The 16,740-nt window shown below is 37.0% G+C and overlaps 1 protein-coding gene across 3 annotated transcripts in view; it reads right to left on the reverse strand.

Annotated features, from left to right (window-relative positions):
• Positions 1–7,728: 7,728 nt before the first annotated feature.
• zcchc7 (zinc finger, CCHC domain containing 7) overlaps positions 7,729–16,740 on the reverse strand; it is a 56,098-nt gene continuing 47,086 nt past the window's right edge. For all 3 annotated transcript variants that reach the window (XM_051888640.1, XM_051888632.1, XM_051888643.1), the window contains exons 7-9: positions 11,187–11,282; positions 8,915–9,032; positions 7,729–8,836 (exon numbers count right to left, since the gene is read on the reverse strand). In XM_051888640.1, the coding sequence (XP_051744600.1) occupies positions 8,283–8,836; positions 8,915–9,032; positions 11,187–11,282 (768 nt within the window). In that variant the 3' untranslated portion in view covers positions 7,729–8,282. The remainder of the gene's footprint in view (positions 8,837–8,914; positions 9,033–11,186; positions 11,283–16,740) is intronic.

Here is a 16,740-nt window from a genome sequence, read left to right on the forward strand (position 1 = left end):
CAATACAGGTAAAATTATATTCAAGTAGCTGACCACGTGCTTTAGCATGTTAGTCAAGATATCAAAATAAGTATACTTTAAAGAATGACAAAAGATTATTAAAAATACCATTTAAAGGTGGGGTATGTAGTTTTTCAAAAACACTGTTTGGAAGTTAGTCGGGCCGACACCAACAACAAATGTGTAACCAGTCAGCATTAGTATGACGGTCGAGGAGACAGAATGAGCAAGAGGGAGATTTGAAAAAAAAAAAAAAAAAAAAACTGCAGAAAGAGGGATGAGACAATACAAAATAGCTCAAAAGAATATCACTGGAATGAAGGTTTATGACTGGGCAAGCGCTTTAGGACCCGCGTTAATATTAGAAAAGCTTTCCAGCGCTTGAGAGAGCTAAGTGGGAAGGCCTGAAAACAGACACAGAGGCTGCTTTGATTTCACTTCACATGTGAGTAACACTGGGTTTGAGTGTCATTGATTGTCTGGAGCTGCTGTGCCTTTGGCGACTAACAACGAACACTTGTTGTATTTACTCTTGTGTACTGTACGTTCATTTTTTGTGCTTCTTTGTAATTTGTTCATCATCTGCACTTTATTTTTCATGAAGCATTTTGTTGCACGTCAGTTGTGATACACAGACACAATAATCGTATTGCGTGTTTAACAGTGGCTAGATAGTGAGAGTTGTGCAGGTAAACCACTGCGCACTGACGGCCGCTAGAGAATGCAATGTTTAGCATAATTTTTAGTGTACTCTCCTCGCCTGCCAGCAGCGAACGGGCCGGGGTTCGAGACCGACTCGGAGCAGGGTGGTTAGGATTGGAGGGTGAGTTTTGGAGGCGGAGCAATGAAGAGAGGGGTGGGTTTGTTTGGGTTGATTACAAATATCAACAATGTCCAACAGTGTTTTTGAAAATCTACTTACCCCACCTTTAACATGTACTTTAAAGTAAAACTTTTAATTTGACATCATTACAAAGTGCACTTTTTAAAAGTGTTCTCACACTTAGTCATGAAAGTGTACTCTCTACTGAAGTTGTCTTTTATTGAATTAATATTAAATTATCTGCAAGTACAGTTTTTTAAAAACATCCTTTCAACATTTGAAGTACAATATCAGCGCACTTTCAGTGCAACCAAGCACACTTCTTTTTCACAAAGGAAATGTGGATTTGTTGGGTTGAATGTCCCCTAAACCATTTTGAGGTCATTACAGTTATCTCAAGCCAAATTTGTTGGCTTGTGATGGAAGATAATCTGATATTGATTTCGTGTTTGAGTTCATCACAGAAGTTTGAGGTTTGTACAAAAGGAAGAGCAGAAATTAATGGATTAAATACTTCAAAGAAATACCACTAAAATAATGAAAAACATGGATAATCTATGACTGAGTCTGATTTAAGACCAAGCATAATTTGTCTAAAGTGCACAGCAGCTTTGTATGCACTTTTTAAAACCCTCAAAAGAAAGACTACTAAGTTAAAAACTCCACTTACTGGCAGTGATATTTACTCAGTTCCCTTTTTTATTAGATGTACTTAGACCAAGTGCACACCACTGATGTTGTTTGTTGTGTTCTGCACTGAGAGCGCTCTATGAAAATTAGTTTTTGTCTGGAAACTACAATATGAGGAGGAAGGAGAGGTATAGAGAGGCTTTACTCTGATTTACAAGCATAAAACGGACACATTCCCAATCCGCACACTGTCGACTACACACCTGTTGCAGTGCAGTGATTTAGATGACATGTATCTGTACATGTATGTGTGTGCGGATAGTGTGTTATGTGGTCGCTAGTCACATTTGCTTATCCTTCAGGATGGTAAATAGAGAGAAGTCTATTCAGTGACTGCTTGGAGGAAATCTTGAAGTGACGTTAAATGCAGACAAATCTCTGACAGCCTTCGTGGACAGTTTTTAAGAGACAGAAACAGATAGCTGGAAATTCGACAGAGACTCATCCAAAAGTACGGGGATTTGGAGAGGAATGTCAGTACTAAGCATACTTAATAACAGCGCTGAGCCCTGCATTCTACATGCCCGCTGTGGATTAGTATGGACAGTAAATAACATAATAACAGTGGATGTCTCCCAAGTGTACTAAATCAAACAACCCCAAATCTTTTTGCTAAAGTACTAAAGGTGGAATGACTCTGTTGAGAGGATGGAAATGCAAACTACAAATACAGCATTGTCAATAGAGATGTGTTCAGCCTGTGTTCTGACATTAGCAAGGGAATTTAACACCAGTGAATTCCTGTATTTTCATGACTTTTAGAGAGATTTAAACTAATTATACTAGAGTACAAATTAGTGTGCAAATATCTCCAACAAGGTCCTCAACAGACAGACGAGACTGATGTTATCACACTGTCCCGAGGGCAAGTTTACTCTACACAAGCACTCACAAAGAGCAATATCTAGCTGATGAAATACTTTATAGAGGAGCATAACTAGAAAAAACAATGTATCTCCCTCTAAAACTTTCCAGCCTGGAAATCAGAATTGTAATATGTTATTTTCAGGTTTTCCATGGCCGTGGGAACCCTGTAAGACAGTCTCTCTCCCGCCGTACAAATATTCATACTTCCCTAGTATGCGAAAAGCAGTATGTCAGATGAGAAGGATGTTGAAATATGCAGTCTTCATGATACTGGAGGCAAAAATATCTGGGTAACCTACTACAACTTCTGAGATTCTTAAGTGTGCAGCCACAGGAGAAAAAAAATCGCCAAGAACTCTGAGTTGAGCTTCTCTTAGTGCTTTAGGTCTCAAAAAAAGTTTCTAGTGGTTAAATAACATTAAATTGTTTTTGCTGTTATTAGTACATCATAGGTCAAAGACTTTTGCTGACATAAGCTGATAAAAGCAAATCCCAAAAAATACAACTTCATACTGTGCAGATCACACACAAACTTAACTAAACGTAATTTTTCATGTGGGTCATTAAAAACCAAGGCCTTCATTTTATGTGTATTTCTTTACAAGGCAGTGGAAACATAAAATGTTGACATGATCAATGTGATTTAAGACTTTAATGCAAGGGCAGTATTAGGACTCTGTAAAGACTAATATTACAAGCATTCCTTCCATTCCAAGAATGCTGAAAATTAATCAAGTTCAATTTATTCCACATTTATATCTCACTCGAGAGTGATAGAGCAACAAACACACATACACTATATTGCCAAAAGTATTGGGACACCCCTCCAAATTATTGAATTCAGGTGTTCCATTGCCACAGGTGTATAAAATCAAGCACCTAGGCATGCAGACTGCTTCTACAAACATTTGTGAAAGAATGGGTCGCTCTCAGGAGCTCAGTGAATTCAAGCGTGGTACCGTGATAGGTTGCCACCTGTGCAATAAGTCCATTCGTGAAATTTCCTCACTACTAAATATTCCATGGTCAACGGTTAGTGGTATCATAACAAAGTGGAAGCAATTGGGAAAAACAGCAACTCAACCACGAAGTGTTAGGCCACGTAAAATCACAGAGCGGGGTCAGCGCTTACTGAGGCGCACAGTGCGCAGAAGTTGCCAACCTTCTGCAGAGTCAATAGCTACAGACCTCCAAACTTCATGTGGCCTTCAGATTAGCTCAAGAACAGTGTGTAGAGAGCTTCATGGAATGGGTTTCCATGGCTGAGCAGCTGCTTCCAAGTCTTACATCACCAAGTGCAATGCAAAGCGTCGGATGCAGTGGTGTAAAGCACGCCACCACTGGACTCTATCAGTGGAGACGCTTCTCTGTCTGGCAATCCGATGGACGAGTCTGGGTTTGGCAGTTGCCAGGAGAACGGTATTTGCCTGACTGCATTGTGCCAAGTGTAAAGTTTGGTGGAGGGGGGATTATGGTGTGGGGTTGTGTTTCAGGGGTTGGGCTTGGCCTCTTAGTTCCAGTGAAAGGAACTCTTAATGCTTCAGCATACCAAGACATTTTGGACGATTTCATGCTCCCAACTTTGTGGGAACAATTTGGGGATGGCCCCTTCCTGTTCCAGCATGACTGCGCACCAGTGCACAAAGCAAGGTCCATAAAGACATGGATGAGTGAGTTTGGTGTGGAGGAACTTGACTGGCCTGCACAGAGTCCTGACCTCAACCCAATAGAACACCTTTGGGATGAATTAGAGCGGAAACTGCGAGCCAGGCCTTCTCGCCAACATCACTGCCTGACCTCACAAATGCGCTTCTAGAAGAATGGTCAAAAATTCCCATAAACACACTCCTAAACTTTGTGGAAAGCCTTCCCAGAAGAGTTGAGGCTGTAATAGCTGCAAAGGGTGGGCCAACTCCACATTAAACCCTACGGATTAAGAATGGGATGTCATTAAAGTTCATGTGCACGTAAAGGCAGGCGTCCCAAAACTTTTGGCAATATAGTGTATAATGTTCTATAAAATGGAAGAATTTATCATCATCCCAGCCATCAGAAAGAGGATGTAACAGTTGTATTACAATGGATATATAGTATATATATTTATATATATTTAACATTTTCTTTAAATATCAACCATGCAGTTCTGAATAAGTTTTTATAAGTTATTGTGTCGTGAGTTGATATCTGTCAAACGTTTTGAGTGGACTGAGTTTCTAACAATAAATATGATCAGCATCTATTACTGGATAATTATTAGTGATTTAATATTAGATGAAAAACCAAAATTAATAAAAGTACTATGATTACTTAAACTGAAATGAAAGATATATAGAAATATTAAAAGAAAAAAAATAAAAGTAATAAAAATTACAAAATCACAAAACAAAATTACTAAAACTTAAAATAAAATTAAAATTAAAACTGAAAATATAAAAAACAAAGCTAATTCAAAATATAATAAATACAATAGTACATAAAATGAACACTGCTCAATTACACTTTCAGTTCAAACCAAAAGGACATGTCTTTTTTTTTCTTTTTTTAATTCATACTTCATCTCTGTCATGGTTTCCATAAACTTGGCCATGCTCAGCACTGAGTGACATTTTCTGGCAAGCAATCAGCACATATGCAGGGACCATAAAAAAAAAAAACTATGAACATCTATTTTAACCACAAACTTTTCCCATTTTTCATTATATTTTGACTTTCATGGGTTTAAAGCTATATTTATAGATACATTAATATGTTTTTTTTAGCCTGTGTGCATTATATATATATATATATATAGCTTTTATTAAGCCCCAGTTGGTCTGCACTGAGAACTGAACTAATGAAAAAGACATGTCACATACAGCTGAAATGGACCACAGTGGTGGAGGCAAGATTCAGATCTGCAGGCAAATTTAGTTTCAAGAGGAAGCTAGAAAGCGCAACTTACTATCATGACCTAAAAAAAAAGATTTTACGGGCAAACACTGTCCTCGAAATGAAAATGATCTTGAGTATGGTTAAATAATTACATTTAAGTGGATGACTGTGATTGTTTTGAGAGCTGTATGCTCAGTCCAAGTGCTGAGACACATTACTGGGAATGTGTTGTGGCCAACTATGCCAGTAAAAAGCCTGATTAATCATTTCTAAGGAATTAGTCAGAGTAAATCAGTGTGAGTGATCTTGTGTGACTAACAACCAAATTCAGTTTCAACAGTGACAATAGTGAAGAAACTATATTTCTTCACTCACATCGTACTGTATCTCTCTTACTCATCTCAGCCAAGCCCTGGGGGACCCTTGAGTTTACATACTGTCTGCAAATCTTTAGAAAAAAAATGGGATTTTTCTTTCTGCATGTGGGCTGGATTGCCGTGTTTGGTGTTGGATTTATATTTGGCTTAAGCAATCATCTCTCCTGTTTTACTGTTGAAAAACTTTTCAGGCAATAAAAGCTTGATGGCACACACTTTCACATAAACGTACACACACACACACACACACACACACACACACACACACACACACACACACACACACACACACACACACACACACACAGAGAGAGAGAGAGAGAGAGAGAGAGAGAGAGACGGTCCTGCGGAGCAGAAAAACATTTGACAGAACAGTTGAACAAATCTGTACTCTTCTGGAGCTCAAACATTGTTCTTAACAAAAACAACCCGAGAATGAGAAAGGAGGAATTATATAGAAGGAGGAATGTGGGATCTTAAAAAGTGAAAAATAGGGAAAGGGAAGGAAATGGTAATGGTTTACCACTTAACCAGCTGTTTTCTGCCTGTCATTACTTCAAAGCTGAACAGCCCTAAACACAACACCTGGAGCTCAAGAAGATAATCACAGGAAAGAGGAGAAAGGTCCAGCACATATTTTTGTCTAAAAGTGAGATTTTAGTTCAACAGGCAGATTTTAATGAGATTGCAGGTAATCACAGCCGCACTGATACTCAGATGAACAGCATGATTGCAAGTTCAATAAACAAGAAGCTCATACTGAGGAACTTAACATTGTAGGCACAATATCGCCAGTTACTGATCTATTTTGATCCACCAGCGAAAACTGTTTCAAATGAAGCAAAAGCAGAATTCACCATTGAGAATATCTGAGCAAAAGATCGAAGCTGGATTCCTAAATGAGTCAGCGATGTTAAACAAATCAGTTGAGTGAATGATTAAATGACTCACTCATAAAGACAGTCACTTGTCACCACGAACTGGCGTACCGATGTCTGTAAAGTAGACAAGGACAGAACGAGTATATTTTTAAAAAAATTGCAGAAATAATGGCTGCTTTTAAACTGGATTTCAAAACACTCCCACATCTGCCACTGATTGGCCAAACAGTCCCACCCCCAAACTTATGTAATTGGTTAAGCTGGTGGGCCGCTGAAATAAACAGAGGAATTTTTTGTTAGCCCCACAGAGTCTGTTCATACTTTTAATAAAATCAACCTATAGGTGTCTTAGTTTTCTTTGCATATTAAAGGGTTAGTTCACCAAAATATGAAAATTCTGTCATTTATTACTCACCCTCATGTCGTTCCACATCCATAAGACCTTTGTTCATCTTTGGAACACAAATTAAGATTTTTTTGATAAAGTCTGAGAGGTCTCTCCATAAAGATCCAACGCAGCTACCACTCCAAGGTCCAAAACGGTAGGAAAAAGACATTAAAAGGCATTAAAAAACATTAAAGTAGTCCATGTAACTCCGACGCGAGTGCACTGTTTGCGCAAAAGAACAATTTACTACTTAAAAAAATATTGGTCTGCAATGCACGTTCAAGAGAGTATCGCAACGCAACGCATGCGTGTTGTGTTGTGTTGTGTTCAGACTCGCACGTCAACTCAACGCACATGTATGAGTGTTCATGAGAGCATCACAACGCATGTGTTTTGTGTTCACACGAGAGCTGGCATTGTTGTGTGAACATGCTTTGGATATTATTTTGTAAATAAAGTGGTAAATTATGTTGTTGTTTTTTTGCACAAACAAAGCACTTACGTTGCTTCATAAAATTGAGTTTAAGCCACTGGAGTCACATGGAGAACTTTAATGATGTATTTTTCCTACCTTTCTGGACCTTGGAGTGGTAATTGCGTTGGATCTCTGTGCAGAGACAGAAACCTCTCATCAAAAAGATCTTAATTTGTGTTCCGAAGATGAACGAAGGTCTTATGGATGTGGAACGACGTGAGTAATTAATGACAGAATTTTCATTTTTAGGTGAACTAACCCTTTAAGTTGGGATAGCTTAAAATCACACACTTTTGCTTAAAAACCTGGATATTCATTAAAAAAAGATGTTAATACAAAAGATCTCAAACAGGATATCAAAACAAACACTTTAATTATGATGTTACATAAGTCAGCATGTACATAAACTAGAGAACTCCATACTCATGTACAAGCAGTACACCTGTCACTAAAAAAAAACTGACATTTGCTAAACCTATTCAATTTTTGAAATTATGCACTTTTTAATGCCAGTTTAGTACATGAAAAGCATTGTATAACGCAGCCAAGCAATTAATAGCTCTTTTACAATACTGTGAAAGTGAAATACACCAAACACTGACACAGTGAATTTACAATTTCAATATGTATTTGTTTTCCTAATTAATTTGTGTGTGTGTTACGCATCTGAATCCTCTAAAATCAGATATGATCTGCTTTACATTCACAATATTCAACAGCACTTCAACTGTATTTGGGCAAGACGGTCTGATTTGCATTGATTTGCTTTCCAAGAACTATCCTACAACAGCCCTAATACTGTACATGAAAACGTGGATATAAGGACCAAAACCAACCAACCAATCTGAAAAAGTCAATATTGGTGAGAGAACATCTGAAGCCCTTTTCACATACTTGGGCATTTTTTCTATTAACGTTTTCTAACATTTCTTTGTTTAATCTGAAAAAGGTTTTCATCAGAGGGATACATGGAAGAATCTTTTGCTGCATTTTTCCATCTCTTTTTCAATTTCCTCTCCTTCTTTTTCGTTGTTTTGTTTGTTTTCTTTTTATCGTTCTTATCCATTCCAAAGGGCTTATTCATGTGAGGGCCCTTTTTGCCACCTCTAGGAAAGTCTGTATCTTCATCTAAAACTATAACTGCAGATTTTTCCTTTTTCTTCTTTTTGGCTTCCTTCTGGCTTTGCTGTTGTGGTATAAACTTGCTCTGAGGGGTGCCTTTGCCGTAGTTCCCTGGTGTTTCTGAGTTCTGCTTGACACTGAAGTGTGTGTTCTGTTGGTACGCTTGTGGATGATGTTTGGGCGTGTGTGCGATGTGCCTCTTCGGCGTTGGCTGGTTGTTTGTGTGAGTGCTGTGTGGGTATGGAGACTGTTTGTAGCTGGTTTTTTGTTTCTTCCTGGGCGGTTGAGGGGTAGATGTGAAACCGCCTCCGTCAGGGGAAATCAATCCGGCATCCTGAAGTTCTGTAAGAGACACACATGTTATATCTGTAGGTTGATCAGTGTCTATCAATTAAAATTATCAGAAAGATTCCAACAAACCTCTGGCCTTCTTTTTAATTCTGTGCTCCCGGCAATTGAAGTCCTTTGTTGTGTCATAATAGGAAATAAATGGCAGGGTGGGATACGTCCCGTTATACATTCTCCTCTGAGAGCATTCCTGCAGAAAACACACATTTTACCATCTCATATCATTCATTATATTTTTTTCTATTTGAATATATTTCAGAAATCATTCTAATATGCTCATTAGATGCTCAAGAAATATTTTTATTATTATCAATGTTGAAAATTGTTATGCTGCTTAATATTTTTGTGGAAACTAATAATAAAAAAAAAACTTTCAGGATCCTTTGATGATAAATATTAAAAAGAACAGCAATAATTTGAAATTCTTTGTTGTGTAACAATGTAAAAGTCTTTACTGTCAATTTAATGCACTCTTGCTAAATAAATGTAGGCTATATCTTCCTTTCCAAAAAAATCTCACTGACCCCAAACTTTTGAACGGTAGTGAATACAGTGCGTGCATAATTATTATGCAAATCAATATTCTGACCATATTTTTCCCCAAGCACATTTTACCAATTCCAAACCACATCATTCTTAATAACTACTACTAATTTTGTATATAATCATTTATAAGTGATATATAATTGTAAACGAGGACTGGAAGTGAAAAACGTCTTGTATTCAGATACATAATTATTAAGCAGATTTTCCTTTACAGTTAAATTGGGCCAAAAAGAGATTTAACACACTGAAAAGTCAGAAATTAAATTTAATGTGGGCAATTCTATATAAACTGCAAAATTAAGTGACCATTGGACAGCGAAATGCTCACTGGGGCAGTAGAGAGTGACTTAAAGGGATAGTTCACCCAAAAATGAAAATTCTGTCATCATTTACTCACCCTCAAATTATGTCAGTAGCCAAACAGTTAATGGGTCCCATTGATTGCATTGTATTTTTTTTTTCTCCATACTATGGAAGTCAATGGGGCCTATCAACTGTCTGGTTGCCCATATTCTTCAAAATATCTTCTTCTGTGTTCAGCAGAAGAAAGAAATTCATACAGATTTGGAACAACGTGAGGGTGAGTAAATGATGACAGAATTTTCAGGTACCAGCACCAGTTCAAGTCAAACAGCAGCGGTGGTGAGGGAGTCATGGTGTGAGCTGCTACTAACAATGAGCAAGATGGACCTTTCAGGGTAGGAGATGGACTTAAATTGAACTCCCAAAACTTACTGCCAGATTCTGGAAGATAAATTCTTCAAACAGTGGTACAAGAGGAAGTGGTACTGGTCCCTCAAGAGTCACTCTCGTACTATCTGTCTATAAAGCCTTTAAAAAAAATCTGTCTTCTTGTGATTCTTATTAAATGGGGGTCATGTTTCAGGATGATTCTTTACCGTAGCAAAGTCTCTGAGATTCTGACACCTTGTAGCTCTGGAGACTCCAGGTAGGTTGCAGTTCTGGTAAATGGTGGCACTAGAGACTAAAGGTTTCCTGAAGGTTTCACACCTAATTCTTCACCATAATTCTTAAAGTCTTTTTCAGTTAATATCTTTTCTTCTCAACCTGTTTTTTGTATGTGCCCCAAACAGCATTTCTTGTCCAATGGTAAGGCCTTAATTTCACAATCTCTATAGTATTGCATCCTTCTCATGGGCATTTAATACTCTCTGACTTTTCAGTGAGTTAAATCTCTTTTTTGGCCCATTTTACCTGTAAAAGAAAACCTGCTTAATAATTATGCACATCTGAATACAAGGCTTTTTCACTTTAAGCCCTAAGAATTAATTATATATGACTTATAAATGATTATATTCAAAATTAATAATAGTTATTAAAATTGATGTGGTTTGGAATTGGTAGAATGTGCTTGGGAAAAAAAAAAAATACAATCAGAATATCGACTTAGATAATAATTGTGCACACACTGTATACTTCAGTTTTAATATTTTTAGCAGTGCATAAAGATATAGAATGCCCAAAATATTTGTACACCTATAGTAAGTTGGTGAAAAATCTGAGCATTTAAAAAAAAAAAAAAAAAAAAAAATCAGCAGTTTTTTAAATCGTACATTTTGAAAATGTGTTTTGGTTTCAGTATGACAAACAGAGCAGTTTGAAGTGAGGAGGGGCCAGCACAGGTATCAAGCAGGGGTTTTATTTTGTTTATGTGTGAAAATGTGGTATATAAGTTTTGCTGAGGGGTTGTTGTGGTTGTTATCCATTGCAGAAAGCAAAAGTGACATCACAACCAGCACACCCATGTGATGCCCATGGATGAGGCAGATCCACTTACATGCCCAAAGTGTCCTTTCTTAGAGCAGTTATAACAGTAGGCAGGTTTCCTGCAGGCCTCTGGATCACTGGACTTGCAGAGAGGTCCCAAAGTGGTCTACAGAGAAACAAACAGATATGGAGTTAGGAGCACAAAGAGAATGATTAAAAAACTTACCAAAATAATGACACTGCTGACCGTTTTAACCAATGAATTTACACGACTCTTCCAGTCATTCATGACTTACTGGATAAATATTTTTATTTACAATTTCGACCCGATAAAATATTTTAGAGTTTGGAATAACCAAAGTCCTTTTAAGACAAGTCATTTCACTCGGCGGCCATCTTTGAGACGCCTCTCGGGCATGCAAGTGCAGCTTCTATCTCTTTGAATGGGGAAACATCAAATTCTCCAAAGCTGTTTGCCAAGCTTTCGATTAAATTTCATATTTGAAATCACCAATGAAATCTGACAACAACTGTTTCATAAATTTTGTTTGTAAATGCTCGAATCATAACAAAAATTTTTATTTTTCTGGCTGGATCAAGCTAATGCGCATGCGCAGTCCTACAGCGTGCGTCTCGTGTCTCATTTCGGAGGCGTGCGTCTGACTGTTTCTATAGGAACCGGAGCTTCTAACGGCCGCTGCAGTGACGCGATGACTTTACCAATCAGTGATTGGCTCTTATTTAGAAGGCGGGACTTATTCCGCCATATTGCGCGTTGCACTTTCTCCCATTCAAAACAATACGAGTGTCTTGTGTTATTCTATAGTCTTTGGCATAACTAGAAACATCTATATTCATTATAAAAATGCCCATCACATTTTATCAATTTACATGACTTGTCTTGGTCTAGAAATCATTATAGAAAAGCTTATTTTAATGGGTTTTTTTTTTACTTGTTTTAAATCATTTTAAGTCATCTTGAGGCCCTCTTGAAAGTTTGCCAAGGCCTCCTATAATTATATAATTAACAGAAAAATAAACATTCTGTCATTATTTACTCATACTCCTGTGTTGCTTTTTTCCAACAATGAACGAGTCAAACTGACCTTTTTTATATACTTTATGGTTCATTTTTGTCCATTTTTGACAGCCCTTGGTTATTTTATGCTTTCATAGTGTGGAAAAGAGCAGCTTTGACATTCTGCAAATGTCTTTTAGCAGGCTGCAATACTCATAATAACAAAGGTTGATATGCCCATTTGTAGCAAAAGCATCTACTGTGTGACAAGCTAACAAGAAGTCAGGTCAAGAAACCTCCAATTAGGGTGACATGAATTTGGGCGCAACCACTACCAGAACAGTCTCTAAACACACACAAGAATACAACTCCGCTCATGTCAAGTATGTGAATGCACCTCGGTTCCTCAGCTGTGCCCTTTGTGAGCGTGTGCATGTCAGCGGTAGCCGACTACCTGCGTTATATTACTCTACTTCACTCAATTCCTTTCACTCTGTTCTGTTATTATAAACCTCACTTACATTTCCCATCTCGCTAGTGAATGATGACCCCCATTCACTCTCTCTTTCTCCCATCATCCACTCTGTCTCCTCCTCCCACTCTTTCTCACAGACATTCATATAATCTGTATATTTTTCTTTTCTTTGAGGTGATATAAGGGAGTGATTACCGAGGGTATCAATAAATCCCAGTAATGCGCTGGTGATAAGGCCGCCTTTGGAGTGTGTGTATGTGTGTGTGTTTCTCCATCTGGTCCCGGGGAGCCCAAAGGCGTTTCACGCTCCATCGCCCTCCGTAAATACAGCACGATAAAGAGGGTAAGCCGACTGGTGCGAGCATGTTTGTGTGCGTGTGTGTGCGTGCCCGAATACTACACACATATTGTCTTTTAATGTCTCCTCAAGGGGGCGTTGAGACATACACACACTCATATACGCGCATTTTCAATAAGCCAGGACACACGCGGTCCCACTACGTCATATTTTAAACATATCTTCCTCCATTCCACACACTCTCTCTCTTTCTTTCTGTCCGTTTTCCGCTTGAGTGGTTAAAGGGTGGAGGGGTGAATGCTATTAGAACCGTTGGTCATTATCAGCTCAGCGCTGGAGACTGCTCCATCTCCATCACAAAGACACCACCGGTTACCCCCCAGACGCCCACCCTTCTCTCTCTCCATCGCTCACTCACTCTAACCCCCCAAACTCACTGCACGGTTTGCCTTTCACTGCCCTTTATTAGTGATATTTGCTAATCAAGCATCACTATAGTTCATACATAGAGTTTTGATCAAACCCCTTACTTTAAGTATTATACTTCAGTATAACTCATGCTGTACTGTATGTACTATGGACGTGAATGACACCTCAAATCATTTGGCTTGTTGAGGAGAGATATGACGTTACTTTTCCAAGCGATTGCCTGGTAGATGCTGAAATTAGAGAAAAAAAAAAAAAAGAAAAAAAAATCCCATAGACATTGAAGGAGGAATCTGAGGCATATCTAAGAACTAGAATATCAACGAGAAACTTGAACTTTCTTTTGACCTGGGCCAATAAGCAACCACCAAGCATCCACCCAAAACACCCTAGAAACCACCAACTTAGTATGGGAATTGTAATTAATTGGTTTTAGTTTAATTTCGCTTCCACAAAGCATTTACAGTTCCTTAATTCATTATTATTTTATTAAAGCTAATGAAAAAATGCCATTATTTGGTTACATGCATTTTTCTTTTTTAAATATAGAACCTTGAAAAGAACAACAACAAAACTCTGAATTTTCTGAATGTATAGTACAGTTCAAAAGTTTGAGGTCAGTAAGATTTTTTTCTTTTTTGAAAGGAAATAGTACTTTTATTCAGCAAGGATATGTTAAATTGATGAAAAGTGACAGTAAAAACATTTATAGTGCTACAAAATATTTTTAAACATTTTAAATAAATGCTGTTCTTTTGAGATTTCTACAAAAAAATAATATATATCAATGTTTTCACAAAAATATTAAGCAGCACAACTGTTTTCAACATTGATATTATTAAGAAATTCCAAATCAGCATATTAAAATGATTTCTGGAGTATAATGTGACACTGAAAGCTGGAGTAATGACTGTTGAAAATTCAGCCTTGCTATTACAGGAATAAATTACACTTAAAAATAACAATTTTACAACAGTAATTTTAATATATTTAATAAATTGTAATAATATTTTACAGTATTAATGATTTTATTGTATCTTTACACATTCAATAAGACATTTCTTTCAGAAATATTACAAAAGTCTTACCAACCCCAAACGTGTTTATCTTTTCTACTTGCTCCCATATGAACAAGCACTCTGATTTACATGTTAGAAGTCTTAAGCACACATAACAGTACACAGTTCTTTACTTTTTTGAGTTTAGCATGACAAAATTGTGGTTCAGTGAGTCAGAATCAACTCCAGCTGAGTCAGTGAATGAGTCGATAGACTGATTCAAACGGACCTCTCATTAGATCCAAAATCTTTATGACTGATTAATTAAAAAGAATCATCTCATACGAGTCATTTGTTCACAAACAGGATTATACTGTTTTTTTCCATTGTCATGTGCAACCGGTGAGGACAACTCAAAAGAAAGCTGTATATTTCTTTTGAGTTTTTGTATTATTTTGCGATTTCTCTCTAAAAGCTAAAACTTCTTTTCCCCTTCTAGACTCCGCAACACTTTCTGAGCATTTTAGTAGGCTGTTCCATCCTCATCTGTGGAAGAATGCAGATGTTCAAGAATCCCACTAACAATTACACATTAATGTGCTAAAAACCACTGACAACCACTTACTACATACTATTGCTAACTGCACAAGCAAGCAAATTTTCCTCAGAAAATGCAAAAATGTATTAACTTCCACACAGCTTTCCACATTCCTGCTTTTAAACTACCCCTTTCTCCATCAGTGTTTCTTATGCTCCTGTTGTTCTTTCGTTTCTTTGTCCTTTAACCTCTGTCTCACTCTTCCTCTCTACTGTACTTTCACTATCCATCTATTTTTCTTCTCTACACATTTTATTACTGCTATCTCATGCAAATTGATGTTTAAGAAGACCCTCCCCACCGTCACACCTATGCTGTGCCCCCCTCCCCTCCCCTGACCTTGAGCTCTTGTTATCACACTTGTGCTCAAATGCGGCGGAAAAGGGAGGAAGACTGACAGGGGGAACAAAAAAAAAGAAAGAAAAAAAGACGACAGGGCGACCCCTCCTTCATCCAATCCTCTGTGCATAAGAGCTGCTCTGTGGCACTATTAATTACCTCTCTTTAGTGTGTGTGTATCACCTCTATCTGAAAGGATTATCGGGGCAGAGGGTGGCCTCTGATATGTTTGTGTTTCAGGGCCAAGAGTCACAGAGCATATTCTCACACACACATACACACGACCTTGTGCAAAACTGCATTCATAGACACAAATACATGTACATTGCACCACCTTTTTCATTAAAAAAAAAAAAAAAAACAGTTAACCCAAGTTGTGACAAAATCTAGCATTTTATCCACCTGAAATATAGCATATTTTCCCCCTCACCGATTTTAGGTTTATGCTATTTTTAAGTGAATCTTGTTTGTAGCTTCAAAATATATCTTACAACATCCCTTACTACTACTGTACTATTTGGTAGTTATGAAATTTTAAGCAGTTGCATCCAACAGTGACATGCTATATCTTATTTGAAAAAGTATGCAGCTTTTACGACTTTATATTAATTATATTATATTATTTATTTTAAGTACCATATTACCATATAATACACAGTGGAAAAACAGTAAAACAAAAACATTCCCAGAAGTCCCTGTATGACATTACATATGATTATATATTATTTAATTTGTTTTGTTTCTTATATTTGTTATCAGTGATGTACATTAGGGTATTACAATTCCTGTTTAAATTTAGTTTATGTTTATAGCATTATTTTAGTCTCGTGTGTTACTGTCATGATGCTTTGTCTTTGTGTGACCCTTAACACCATGGACTCTGATTCATCATGTGGCTTTCTATTTTGCCACCTGCATTATTTTGTTGGTTATTAATGCATTTTGAAGTAAAGGCAAATTTTGGTATATTAACATTATATAACTGAAACATACAGTTATAGGATGTAACATATACCTTGTCATCGTATTTCTTATAATACATTTCTGACAATCAATGCTGCCATTATTTTATGTATATTTAACCAGGCACTTTTTTACAGTGCGCATTGAATATTTCCACTTTTTTATTTGTTAAAAGACTGAGTGAAAAGATCTAGTGAAAGCAATGAAAAATGGTGAAAAACCATTACCACAATGATAAAGAGAACTACATTTTTAAAGATTTTTTTCAAAAATGTAATTTACTGGTTAAAATGTTCTCCTTTGTGTAGAATTCTAATTAAATTAGTCCCAAGTTAAACTGAGTGTTTTGGTCAAGCAAGAGCATTTAATGCAATATAAATTCATGTTCTGACTTTGATTGTTTGATTTGTTTACACTGATTCAGGGCTAATTGAACAGCAATTATCTTACACTATCAGTGGTTGCACTTCATTTTACAGTATGTGCACTTTCAATGTACTTACAGTGTA

This window comes from Ctenopharyngodon idella, chromosome 1 (genome assembly GCF_019924925.1).
Source record: "Ctenopharyngodon idella isolate HZGC_01 chromosome 1, HZGC01, whole genome shotgun sequence".
NCBI lineage: Eukaryota > Metazoa > Chordata > Actinopteri > Cypriniformes > Xenocyprididae > Ctenopharyngodon > Ctenopharyngodon idella.